The following is a 13,437-nucleotide window of genomic DNA, read 5'->3' as shown; positions in this document are numbered from 1 at the left end:
GAGAGGAGGAGAGAGAGAGAGAGAGAGGGAGAGAGAGAGAGAGAGAGAGGAGAGAGAGAGAGAGAGAGAGAGAGAGAGAGAGAGAGAGAGAAGAGAAAATTGATCACTTCAGTTTGTCGCAGCTGGGGCTTGGAACTCTCCTGTGCCGACAAGAGTGGGTTGATCATCGGTACAGGGAACCACAACGAATGTGTGTGGGCTGTCACTTCGTATAATCCATAGGAGTGGATTGTGGAATATCTTGGGGGACCGCTTGTGTTAACCATTGCCAGGGTATGTTGTGTGGCAACCCCGGGTAGACGGTATTCCTGTGACAGGTCACTTTCGCTGATAACTCGTATATGGACGGATTCAACGGATAAGATCTTCGTTGACGGTTATTTTGAAGTAACGGCCTTTTCTCTACGTTTCACCCTGGATCACAAATATCTCTCTCCCATCATTTATTCCGTGGATTACTGAACTTTCCTACTTTACCATCTCAAGACTCTGAGCTTTGTTGCCTCAGGCTCGATAGTTTGGGAGTTATATTTACACAAAACACTGTTACCTTTCCTTTATTTCGTTAAGTTACTGTAAGTAGATACTAAAAAGAAATGGTTTAACATTAAAACCAGACTCCAGTGTGAACTCTATGCTGCTGGTTCGTTTCTCAAACGTTACAGTTTCGTGACACAGCTTTATAAAACAAGTTAGGCCACATCTGAAGTATTTCATAGTTCTGGGCGCCCCCATTCTTGGAAGGAGTCGGGGCTTTGGAGAGGGTGTGGAAGAGGTTTACCAGGATATTGCCTGGATTAGAGGGCATGAGCTATAACGAGAGGTTGGACAAACTTGTGTTGTTTTCTCCAGAGCGGCGCAGGGCTGGGGTGAGGCTGGATGGACATTTATAAGATTACGAGAGGAGTAGATAACAGTGAACAGACGATATAATTTTCCTGCGGGTTGAAATGTCTGACACATTTAGGGTGAGAGGCGATGTGAACGGCAAGTTTGCTTCTTTACAGAATGATGGGTAGCTGGATCTTTGTCTGGGGGTGTGAGACCCCACGGGTCACGTGATATCGTTTGCCCCTCCCATTTAACCGCAGATGGGCAGTATCTGGGCGTCTGCGTCCGAGGCCCCCGCCCTCCTAATGACGCAACAATTACTTCGCGCATGCTCACAGTCTACAGGCGGGGCGGTGTGCTCGCTTTCACAGCGCTGAAGTACATCAGCTCCCGGATCGGCGAAGGGTTCCCGCCTCCTGGGTGGGGAGCCGGGGGTCGGGATCACTGTCTGCGGGCCGAAGATATCACTTTCCCATCGGGAGTACTGAGACCGATCCCGAGTGAGGAGATCCGATGTTAGCCATGAGCTCCGAGCCGTGGGCCAATTTCTCATTTAGTACCCAGTTATCTGGGCTCGTCAGAAATGTGTCGGCTTCACTGAATCTGCATTGAGCGATCCAAACCAGGAGCCCAGGCTGCCTATTTCCGCGAATTGAAACGGACGTCCCGCGAACAGGTCACGTGAGGCTGTGCGCCGCAGATGTGCTCCGCCTTTCCCTTTGTGACGGACGATCACGTGGTGTGTGCCCACCGTCCGCGGATGGATGGTGATGCGGGATGGTGGGGGAAGTGGAGGGATGTATGGTGAAGTAAACCTACCGAATGCTGAAAAGCCTGGATACAGTGGGCATGGAAAGTTTGCGATTGACAGCACGGTGTCAGAGTAAAGATGCTTCCCTTTAAAACTGAGATGAGAAAAATTTCTTCAGCCAAAAGATGTCTGATTTGTGGAATTTGTTGCCACAGATGGTGGTTGAGGCTGCCATTTGGGTATATTTATGACAGAGATTAATATACTCATGATTGCTAAGTAAGCTTCAGGGTACCAGGAGCAAGGCAGGAATATGGTGTTGGAATAAATCTCAGCCATGGTTGAGTGGTGGGGCAGACTCGATGGATCGAATCACCTAATTCTGTCCCTACATCTCATGTCTTACAATGACTGAATGATGGCTCCTTCCTATCCCATATCAGGTTTTGTGACGTGTCAGGGACAGATTTGTTCACTGAGATCGTTATATTTGTCTTCAATGTTTAGATTTCAGAGAGCAGAAATATTTTGTTCTCCTTTGTATTGTTAACATGGTTCGTTATCTCTCATGTTAAAGTTACACCTGCGGTGAGAGATTGATTGGAAGAAAAGCCCACAACTGGAAGCAAACCACGACTGAAGATGAGGGAACAGCAACACGTGAATCAGCCCGAGGATTGAGAGAACCAACTGGAGAGAAATCCTTCTGAGTCAGAGTATCCATTGATTCAGTCAGGAGAAAGTTTGGTGAGTCTCATTTACTCAAATACTGGTCCTTTAGACATCACAGAACAGTACAAAGGAAGGTAGGAATAATTGGAGTGAGACTGAATGTGCCCAGAAATACCAGTTATGCCTCTATCAGACCCAGTTGCAATCACTCCAGATCTGCTAATGTTCTGTCAGTAGCACAGCTCTTTAAACTCACACACATTCCCTCAGTGTTTGCTCATCTGAAGAGCTTGCATCTTCTGAAGTAGCTTTTGGTTGGTTCTGAGTGTAGAGAGGGAAAGAGGGGTGTTTATATTTACTATCTTGCAAAAAGAAGTAATTGTTCGCAATTACTTGCTGCAAACTCACTACCCATACCCCGTACATTCTCAACCAGATTAATAGCACAGATGACAAGTAGCAATGGGTGTTACCCTGGGGAGCTCCACACGGCACGGGCCTTGACTCCAATAAACAGCCTCCCATCATCACCATCTGCTTCCTACCATCGAGCTGTTCCCAGACTCTGGGCTCTGTGACAAACACAATGGTAGCAGCAAGATTAGACAGTGATTAATATAAAGAGAGATTTGTTACTTCCTGAAAGCTGTCTGATGCAATGGACCAGATCCTCCCTTGCTCACAACGTGATCTGCCCTAGGACCCATCCTCCCGGGTCACACCTCCACATCCCCAACCCTCCCTCCACCAGCCAGTAGCCCCACAACTTTTCCACCATTTACCCCACACCCCTACACATCAACAGATTCATGTCACCAACATCCTCTCTCACAGCTTGGGGAACCACAACCAACTGATCCTGCATTCCAGGCCCAGACTGTCCAGACGTCTGTCTCTATCCCCGACCCTTTCCCCCGCAACCGACCTTCGATTTAGGTTGTCACGTAACCTGTAACCGGGTAACCAAACCAGCAGAAATGGAATGATACGTTGGAGTCTGGTGGTACTGTAACTAAAGGTGTTTATTAGTAAACTAAGTAATACAGTATCCAAAATGCAAATATATATATACGACAGGTTAGCAATGATAAGTGTAGAAGTGTAGGAATACGAATCAAAACCGAGTTCTATCGTAGTCAAGGGGTAAATGAATAGTCTTAGGATAATGCAGAGTTCAGTTCAGTTCAGTTTGGGTAAGGTAGTTGCTGTTGTGACGTTGGAGAGAGAGAGAGAGAGCGAACGAGAGATGAGCGGAATCAGCAGGCAAACCTTCCGTTGTCTTCTTGTTCCTTTGACCTGTTGTGGTCATCGATTATGACCCTTTCCGTTCCTGGCTAGACCGTTCTTCAGTGCTGGACTTGTCACCCAGGCGAGGATGGACACACACACAAGCCCCCACTAGCCTGCCTTCACACACTGTGAGCTTTGGACCGATTCCCCCGAATCGATCCTCCAAGCCCCCACCTTCCTGTGGGTGCACAACACTCATTCAGTGTCCAGTGGCGTGTCTGCCTGTGTCTCAGCAGACTCGTCTTTTATCTCCCCAGCCGGGGTTCCAGCCATCCATCAGCTGATCATGTCCATCAAACTGGCCACTCCCTCCTGTCTCAGCAGGCATCTGGCATCACTCTGCTGTGTCAGCAAGGATTCACACAAGCAGGCAAAGTCCTTGGGAGTAAAGTCAACAATCAGCGAAGAAGCCATAATTTTAAATCCTTGTGTCTCTCTCATTATCAGCATGTGCAGCATGGTGCCTCTCCCCTTCTTTATCTCTTCCTCTCGTTAGCAGCATAGTTCACGGGGGGCCAACTCTGGACCCCATCTCCCCATGGTTTTCTCATCACACATAACAATGTAAACCCAAGATCAGCTCCTTTCTCATCGCCACCCAACCAGGCTCAGAGCTCGTGTGTGGCACCTTGTCAAAGGTCTGAAAATCCAAGTGCACAATATCAACCAATTGTCATTTGTCTACCCTGCTTATTATTTCTCAAAGCATTCCACCAAGTTCATCGGGCAAGATTTTCCCTTGAGGAAACAATGCTGACTCTGGCCTATTTTATCTTGTGCCTCCAAGTACCCTGAACTTACATCCTTAACAATCGACTCCCTCCAACATCTTTCAAACCACTGTCAGACTAAGTGGCCTATAGTTTCCTTTCTTCTGCTCTCTCACTTCTTGAAGAGTGGAGTCACTTTTGCAATGTTCCAGTCTTCCAGAACCATTCCTCAATTTAGTGATTCTTGAAGGATCATTAGTAATGCCTCCACAATCTCTCCAGCCACCTCTTTCAGAACTGTGGGTGTAAACCATCTGGTCCAGGTGACTTATCTGCCTTCAGATCTTCAGTTTCCAAAGAACCTTCTCTCTTGTTGTGGTAACTTCTGTACAGGTCCCACCTTCCCTAGGAGAGAGCCACAGAACCAAAAATCCTATCCTCTCCCCTTCCCTCCCCCCTCCACATGCCTGATGTCATGCATGGGTTTGCTACACCGGGGTCTGACATCATGTGTGTGGTACCTTACATATGTGGGTTTTTCTTGTGGTTGTGCAGTTTAATCTTTATTCCGTTCAGACAAGGGAGTGAGATCCAGTGTCACGTCCTCTCATTGTGGGCGGGCATTTTTTCATTCACTCCATTCCACTGTTATAACTTGCCGAAGTGCAGCCAATGTTTCGAGGTATATATCCCTATTAATGCAAGAAGGAAGCTGAGGAATTCCTGAGGAATAATCAGTTTGCTTATAACAGCAGAATGGAAAATGTCCCTAGGCCTGGTGGTACGTTTTCTGTTTTTGTGTTTTCATTTATCTTCGACCCGATGGGTGGTTGAGAATTGAGAATGTCTGGTCTGGAGTTCTGGGAATCTTTAATTCTGTTGCCTGATTTACTGAGGCAGCAGGAAGTATAGAGCGAGTCCATGGAGGGGAGGCTTGTTTCCATGATGTGCTCAGCGAAGTCCACAGTTCTCTGCTATTTCTTGAAGTCAGCAGAAGAGAGTAGCCACACAAAGGTGTGATGTATCCGCATGGGAAACTTTTTATGGTGTAAACTTCAATTCGCCGGATCAATAACCACACCACAATCAGTTCATTATATTTTTCACGAGTTCACTTTATTCTTTTCCATGAATCATGGGAAGTTCACATCTGCAAATGTGCCGGGCTGTCCGTACCACTTTCTACAGGTTCCTCTGATTGAGGGAAGTACAGTTCCCGTACCAGGCAGTGATCCAGCCAGTCAAGATGCTCTCAATTGTCTCCCTGTAGAAATCTCTTAGGATTTGGGGCCCATACCAAACTTCTTCAACCATCTGAGGTGAAAAACACAGCTGGTATGTACAGACCATTTGAGATCCTTGGTGATGTTTATGTTGAGGAACTTAAAGCTGTTCACCATCTTAACCCCAGGTCCATTGACGTCAATAGGGGTTAGTCTGCCTCCATTCCTCCTGTCCTCCACAACCAGCTCCTTTGTTTTTGAGCCAATGAGGGAGAGTTTGTTCAGACCAGTCAGATGTTGTTCAGACCTCAGATAGAGTCAGCAATCAAATGGTTGAACATGGTGCGATGAAAGGGCTGAGCTGTGTATATCACAATGCAAGAAGCATCGTAGGAAAGCCAGATGAGCTCAGGACAGGGAATTATGATATTGTATCCATTCTTGGGACTTGGTTGCACCCAACAGTCTGAGGGATTTAGAGGAACAAATTTCCAGAGAGATCGCACGCCATGCCAAGTAACAACGGTTGATTCAGTAAGTGATTTTAACTTTCCAGATATTGTCTGTGACTTCCATGCTGTAAAAAGACTAGATGGGGTAGAGTTTGTCAAATGTGCCCTTACTCAGTCGGTAGGATTCCCGACGTAGAAGTGTGCAGGAAGCTGTTAGGAAATGATCCAGAGCTGGTGACAGAAGTTAGTGATCATAATGCCAGGAGATTCAAAGTAAATATGGAAAAAGAGAGGTCTGGATCACGGGTTGAGATTCTCAATTGGAGAAAGGTCATTTCTGTGATATCAGAAAAGATCTGACAAGTGTGGTTTGGGACAGGCTGTTTTCTGGAAAAGGAGTACTTGGTAAGTGGGAGGCCTTCAGAAGTGAAATTTTGAGGATGTAGAGCGTGTATGTGCCTGCCAAAATAAAGGTTGAATGGTAACTGGTGCAGGGAACCTGGGTTTTTAAGAGATATTGAGGCCCTGGATATGTTGTTCCTCTAAATGCCTCAGACTGTTGGGTGCTACCAAGACTCATTAATGACTACAATATCATGATTCCATGCACTGAGCTCATCTGACTTTTTCTAGTTGTCTTTTGTTGGTTTCCAAAAGCTTCCCAATAGTTTTTGCTCTTTTGTTTGCCCTCTCTTTGGCTTTTATGTTGGCTTTGGCTTCTCATTTTAGCCACAGTTGTGTCCTCCTGCCTTTCCAATGCTTTCACTTCCTCGGATGTATCGATCACTCAGCTCCCGAATTGCTCCCAGAAACTCCAGCCATTGCTGCTCCGTTGTCACTCCTACCTTTTCCCTTCCAAACAAGTTTGTCCAGTTTCTCTGTCACAGAAACCTACAGAAGTTCAGTAGGGAAACAGGCTACTTGGCCCATCTAGTCAATGCTGAAAAAGCATTTAAGCTCTCTAATGCAACTACCTGCACTGGGACCATCGCCCTCCATACCCCTACCATCCAGGCTCCCATCCAAACTTCTTTAAAATGGTGAAACTGAGCTCATATTCATCACTCATGCTGACATCTCATTCCACACTCTCACAACTATTTCAGTGAAGAGCTTTTCTACACGCTCCCGTTAAATTTTCACCTTCGCCACTTACCCATGATCCTCTGGTTATCATCGCATCCAACCTCAGTGGAAAATGCTGCTTGCATTTACCCTATCTGTACCCTAATAATTTTGTATACTTCTAACAAAACCTCAAAGCAATGTATGATTCCCTTGTTTATGTTTAGAGCATATTTTAGGTGAAAAGATGATGAGGGGCATTCATCGTGTGTATCGCCAGAGGCTTTTTCCCCCAGGTCTAAAGTGGCTAACACAAGGGGCATAGTTTTAAGGTGCTTGGAAATAGATACTGAGGGGATGTCAGGGGTTAGTTTTTAGAGAGTGGTTGGTGTGTGGAATGAGTACCGGCTATTTGTGTGAGAGTGTTTCAGTTACTGTGGGGCCAGGCACCCATGCAGCTCAGTGGGAACAGGGAATAATACCAACGGAGAGAGTCAAAATGAGCCAGGTCACAGATTGGAAACGGCAGAAATGCCCCATTCTCATAGAGACAGGAGGAGCATCAGAGAATTTGATGGTCATTCCAGATACTAGCACTGTGCCCAGTTAGAAGATGACTTCTCTCTTCAATTTGGGTTGAACTTCACTGTAACGGTGTGAAGCCATATCACACCTTGACGAGTCAAGTGATCTCATCTGAAATGTTGTCCTACACCCATTGATGGATTTAGTAAATCTTTTTACAGGTTGAAAATGATGAGGAATTTGTCGACTGGAATCTCAAGCAGATCACGCCAGTTTTGCTGTCTCTGACCAGATATTTACGAAGTGGAGCAAGGGATTCACTTCATCTTCCTTCCTGTTCAGACTGTGGGGAGAGATTCACTCGATCATCTGACCGACTTCTGCGCCCGTTATTTACAAGGGGGAACCCATTCACCTGCTCAGACAGTGGGAATGGATTCAGTTGGTCATCTCAACTGAAGGTACATCAGCGAGTTCACACTGGGACAAGTCCATTCACCTGTTCTGTGTGTGAGAAGGGATTCAGTCAGTCATCCCACCTGTGGACACACCAGTCAGTTCACACTGGGCAGAGGCGGGTCATCTGCTGAATTTGTGGGGAAAAATCCACTCGGTCATCTGACATAATGGCTCACCAGTGAGTTCACACCGGGGACAGGCTGTTCACCTGCTCAGACTGTGGGAGGGGATTCACTTGCCCATCTGACCTAATGGCTCATCTGTAAGGTCACACCGGGGACAGGCCGTTCACCTGCTCGGACTGTGGGAAGGGATTCACTTGCCCATCTGACCTAATGGCTCATCAGCGAGTTCACACTGGGGACAGGCCGTTCACCTGCTCGGACTGTGGGAAGGGATTCACTCGGTCATCCCAACTGAATGTACATCAGCGAGTTCACACTGGGGAGAGGCCGTTCACCTGCTCAGACTGTGGGAGGGGATTCACTCAGTCATCCCATCTGAAGGTACACCAGCGAGTTCACACTGGGGAGAGGCCGTTCACCTGCTCAAACTGTGGGAAGGGATTCACTTGCTCATCCCAACTGAAGGTACATCAGCGAGTTCACACTGGTGAGCGGCCGTTCACCTGCTCAGACTGTGGGATGGGATTCACTAGCTCATCTAAACTGAAAATACATCAGCGAGTTCACACTGGGGAGAGGCCGTTCACCTGCTCAGACTGTGGGAAGGGATTCACTTGCTCATCTGACCTAATGGCACACCAGCGAGTTCACACTGGGGAGAGGCCGTTCACTTGCTCGGACTGTGGGAAGGGATTCCCTTGCTCATCCGAACTGATGGTACATCAGCGAGTTCACACTGGGGAGAGGCCGTTTACCTGCTCTGACTGTGGGAAGGGATTCACTCGGTTGTCTCAACTGAAGGTACATCAGCGAGTTCACACTGGGGAGAGGCCATTCATCTGCTCAGACTGTGGGAAGGGATTCCCTTGCTCATTGCAACTGACGGTACATCAGCGAGTTCACACTGGGGAGAGGCCGTTCACCTGCTCAGACTGTGGGAGGGGATTCACTTCCTCATCTAACCTGAAGGTACATCAGCGAGTTCACACTGGAGAGCGGCCGTTCACCTGCTCAGACTGTGGGAAGGGATTCACTCGGTCATCTGACCTCATGGTACACCAGCTAGTTCACACTGGGGAGAGGCCGTTCTCCTGCTTAGACTGTGGGAAGGGATTCACTCGGTCATCTCAACTGAAGGTACATCAGAGAGTTCACACTGGAGAGAGGCCATTCACCTGCTCATACTGTGGGACAGGATTCACTCAGTCATCCTCCCTAATGAAACACCAGCGAGTTCACACCGGGGAGCGGCCGTTCACCTGCTCGGACTGTGGGAAGGGATTTATTTGCTCATCTAACCTGAAGACACATCAGCAAGTTCACACAGGAGAGAGGCCATTCACCTGCTCAGACTGTGGGAAGGGATTCATTCGGTCATCTTACCTGATGGCTCACCAACGAGTTCACACAAGGGAGCGGCCGTTCACCTGCTCAGACTGTGGGAAGAGATTCCCTTGCTCATCTCAACTGAAGATACATCAGCGAGTTCACACTGGGGAGAGGCCGTTCACCTGCTCGGACTGTGGGAAGGGATTCCCTTGCTCATCTCAACTGAAGATACATCAGCGAGTTCACACTGGGGAGAGGCCATTCACCTGCTCAGACTGTGGGAAGGGATTCCCTTGCTCATCCCAACTGAGGGTACATCAGCGAGGTCACACTGGCGAGAGGCCGTTCACCTGCTCAGACTGTGGGAAGGGATTCACTCAGTCATCTGAACTGAAGGTACATCAGCGAGTTCACACTGGGGAGAGGCCATTCACCTGCTCAGACTGTGGGAAGGGATTCCCTTGCTCATCCCAACTGAGGGTACATCAGCGAGGTCACACTGGCGAGCGGCCGTTCACCTGCTCAGACTGTGGGAAGGGATTCACTTGCTCATCCCAACTGAGGGTACATCAGCGAGTTCACACTGGGGAGAGGCCGTTCACCTGCTCAGACTGTGGGAAGGGATTCACTTGCTCATCCCAACTGAAGGTACATCAGCGAGTTCACACTGGAGAGAGGCCGTTCACCTGCTCAGACTGTGGGAAGGGATTCACTTGCTCATCCCAACTGAGGGTACATCAGAGAGTTCACACTGGGGAGAGGCCGTTCACCTGCTCAGACTGTGGGAAGGGGTTCACTCAGTCATCTCAACTGAAGGTACATCAGCGAGTTCACACCAGGGAGCAGCCGTTCACCTGCTCGGAATGCGGGAAGGGATTCACTTGGTCATCTCAACTACAGAGACACCAGCGAGTTCACAGTGGGTAGAGGCCAATCACCTGCTCAGACTTTGGGAAGAGATTCTCTCAGCCAAATCAGCCAAATGTGCATCATTGACTTCAAACTGGAGAGTCTGTTCACCTGCTGCGATTGTGGGAAGCGATTCCCTCGGTCATCTCGGCTTATGTAACTCTCGCTTCAGCTAGCAGCTTAATGTAGGGGGTGATAGCCCCACAGCCCGGCCAAACTTGTGAAATCTTGTTTGGGTGGATGCTGTGTGATGTGTCACCTGTTACAGATCAGTTCCCCAAAATTACAAACAGTACACAATATGCGATTAAACGATTGAGCTTTATAATTCTGACTTTGACTACAGGATTAGGTAAGTAAACAAAGAAAAATGGCCCGCTCTCTCCATTCGTGTCTTCTCATCTATCCCTAGCGAAAGACCATAAATTCTCTCTTCCAGACTCACAAGAAAGAACGTTTCTCTCGTTGGATAGCCCCGCATTCCAAAACCCTGTTATCTCTAGTCTTAACCTAAACATTGCTGCTGCAGAGAAACTATTACCTCAGCAGTGAAACATTACAGAGAGGCCATTACATGAGCAGTGAAACATTGCAGCATGTTACACTTGTGACACACTGGTGGGTTCACACTGGGGAGAAAGTTTCAATAAGCTGCATGCTGGATATTTGTCCATCACCGTTGCTGAATGCAATTTCGAGAGTGACTGTCGGTGCTGGACTCTGCAATTATTGCTACTGCTCACCACACCCAGTTCTGCACCCTGGTCACTGGGAGTGGGAGGAGTTTCTTCTTTCACCTTTAATAGGACTGGTGTTTAATATTCTGGATCTGAGACAAATAAATCAGTTTATTTTAAACTCTGTCTCTGGTACTTAACTGAATTTCTAACACACCTAGTGTACAGTAGAGAGTCAACTCTGGCCAGCTGGACCCTGCCAGTGATTCTGTTCCATGACAGTCCTTTTAAATCCTCCCCTGTACAGCCAAACTTGGCCTCAGGAGAAATCTTCCCAGACAGATCTCTGGGAATTCTTTGGTGAAATAAGAAAAGTGGTGGGTGTTGTTTATTTGGATTTTCAGATGGTTCTGAACAAGGTGCTGCAGCTGAAACTGCTTAACAAGACTCCAGCTCATGGTATTTGATGTCTCTGTGCTGTTCCCGCTGGAGTTTCGAATTATGGGCGGATTTCCTGAATACTGTAAAGCCAAGATAGAGAGGATATGGAGAGGATGTTTCCCATAGTACGTAGCCCAGGACTAGGGGTACACCCTCAGACTACAGGGAAATCAATTCATAAGGAAGATGAGGAGGAAGTCTTATGATATTATGTTTATTCAACATGGCCATGACTGATCTATTCTTCTATGCCCATCCCTCTCTATCTCCACCTCAAATGTACCCAGTCAGCTGCCTACACTCAGCTCGATAGACACTTCACTGATATTAAATGAATTTACATGGAAGATTTAGAATTTTAGAAATTTCCATATGTCTCCATTTAAAATGAGTGCCCCTTTTTGATCCCTGTCAGTTGCTCTCTCACTGATCATCATGTCCCTTTCCCTTGTATATCTCCCCCCTCTCAATCCCTGGTTTCTATCCCAGTTCAACTCCCCATCTCACTTCCCTCCCATATTCCCGCCAGTCTCTCTCTTCCGTCATTCTCTCCCACGCCTCCTTCTGCCCCCTCACTCGCTCCCCGTTTATTTCTTACCCACATCCATCTCACTCTTCCCGCCATTCTCTCCCCTCACTGGTTGTTGCCACCGTCTCTCTCCCCTCTGTTTCTCGCCTCCAACATTTGTAGATATGTTTGTAGATAATTGGGCCTTGTTCCAGGGAAGGTGGGATCTGTTCCGAAGGGACGGTTTACACCTGAACTGGAGTGGTACTAACATTCTTGCAGGGAAGTTTGCTAGAGCTTCGGGGGGGGGGGGGGGTTTAAACTAAATTTGTAGGGGGCGGGGATCCAGAATGTGAGAGAGGATAGCGAGAGGAAGGATAAAGGACAGGTGGGGACTACACGGTTCCGGAATATTAAGTGTGTAGTAGAGGAAGGTGGGGCGGAACAAGTGATAAGGAGGACTCGTGTAAACAGGGATGGTTTGACGGAACATGGAGTTAGATGTGTTGAAAGAATAAGTAAATGTAGGAAGGACAACAAAATTCTAGGGGCGTATAGCCCGATGGGAGTTTGGGGAGCTGGGTTAAGCACAATAGGCAGCGATTCAAACAGAGAGAGGAGAAATGGGTTAAAAATTCTATATCTGAATGCACGAAGTGTCAGGAATAAGGCGGATGAGCTTGAAGCCCAGGTGCGAATGGGTAACTATGATGTTGTTGGGATAACGGAGACATGGCTGCAGGGAGATCAGACCTGGGAAATGAATGTACAAGGGTATACGTGCTATCGTAGGGACAGAAATGTGGGCAAAGGGGGTGGGGTGGCCCTGTTGGTGAGGAATTAGATTCAGTCCTTTGCAAGGGGGGACATAGGGTCAGGAGAAGTAGAGTCTGTGTGGATAGAACTGAGGAACAGTAAGGGCAAAAGGACCCAAATGGGTGTTGTCTACAGGCCACCAAACAGTAGCATGGATATTGGGTTCAAGTTGAATAGGGAGTTAACATTGGCATGTGGCAAAGGTAATGTCGCAGTAGTTATGGGGTGATTTCAACATGCAGGTGAACTGGGAGAATCAGGTTGGTGCTGGACCACAGGATAGGGAGTTTGTAGAGTGCCTACGGGATGCATTCTTGGAACAGCTTGTACGAGAGCCGACCAGGGGCAAGACTATTCTGGATTTAGTGTTATGTAATGAACAGGATTTGATAAGCGATCTCGCAGTAAAAGAGCCATTAGGAGGTAGTGATCACAATATGATAAGCTTTTATCTGCAATTTGAGAAGGATAAGGGCAGCTCGGAGGTGTCAGTGTTGCAGATGAACAGGGGAAACTATGGAGCCATGAGGGAGGAGCTGGCCAAAGTTGACTGGACGGATAGCCTAGCAGAAAAGACAGTGGAATAGCAATGGCAGGTATTCTTGGGACAAATGCACAAGGTGCAAAATCAGTTCATCCCCCAGAGAAGGAAGG

At 47.7% G+C, this 13,437-nt stretch overlaps 1 protein-coding gene across 4 annotated transcripts; it reads left to right on the top strand.

Moving 5' to 3' along the window:
• The first annotated feature begins 223 nt into the window (after positions 1–223).
• Positions 224–11,169, top strand: LOC140723198 (uncharacterized). 4 transcript variants are annotated; one of them, XM_073037808.1, is made up of 3 exons: positions 224–273; positions 2,160–2,329; positions 7,741–11,169. In XM_073037808.1, the coding sequence occupies exon 3, from the start codon at positions 8,314–8,316 to the stop codon at positions 10,357–10,359; it is 2,046 nt and encodes a 681-aa protein (XP_072893909.1). In that variant the 5' UTR covers positions 224–273; positions 2,160–2,329; positions 7,741–8,313; the 3' UTR covers positions 10,360–11,169. The 4 variants fall into 4 exon arrangements, with proteins under 4 accessions (XP_072893909.1, XP_072893907.1, XP_072893908.1 ...); XM_073037806.1 differs by lacking the exon at positions 224–273 and adding an exon at positions 1,579–1,714; XM_073037807.1 differs by lacking the exon at positions 224–273 and having other exon boundaries at positions 2,008–2,329.
• Positions 11,170–13,437: the final 2,268 nt, after the last annotated feature.

This window comes from Hemitrygon akajei, unplaced genomic scaffold (assembly GCF_048418815.1).
Source record: "Hemitrygon akajei unplaced genomic scaffold, sHemAka1.3 Scf000104, whole genome shotgun sequence".
Taxonomy (NCBI): domain Eukaryota; kingdom Metazoa; phylum Chordata; class Chondrichthyes; order Myliobatiformes; family Dasyatidae; genus Hemitrygon; species Hemitrygon akajei.
This window is presented reverse-complemented; position numbering and strand designations above follow the sequence as displayed.

Excerpts from the sequence above, each read along its gene's own strand:
- LOC140723198 (XM_073037808.1), top strand. The coding sequence starts at position 8,314 with ATGGCTCATCAGCGAGTTCACACTGGGGACAGGCCGTTCACCTGCTCG.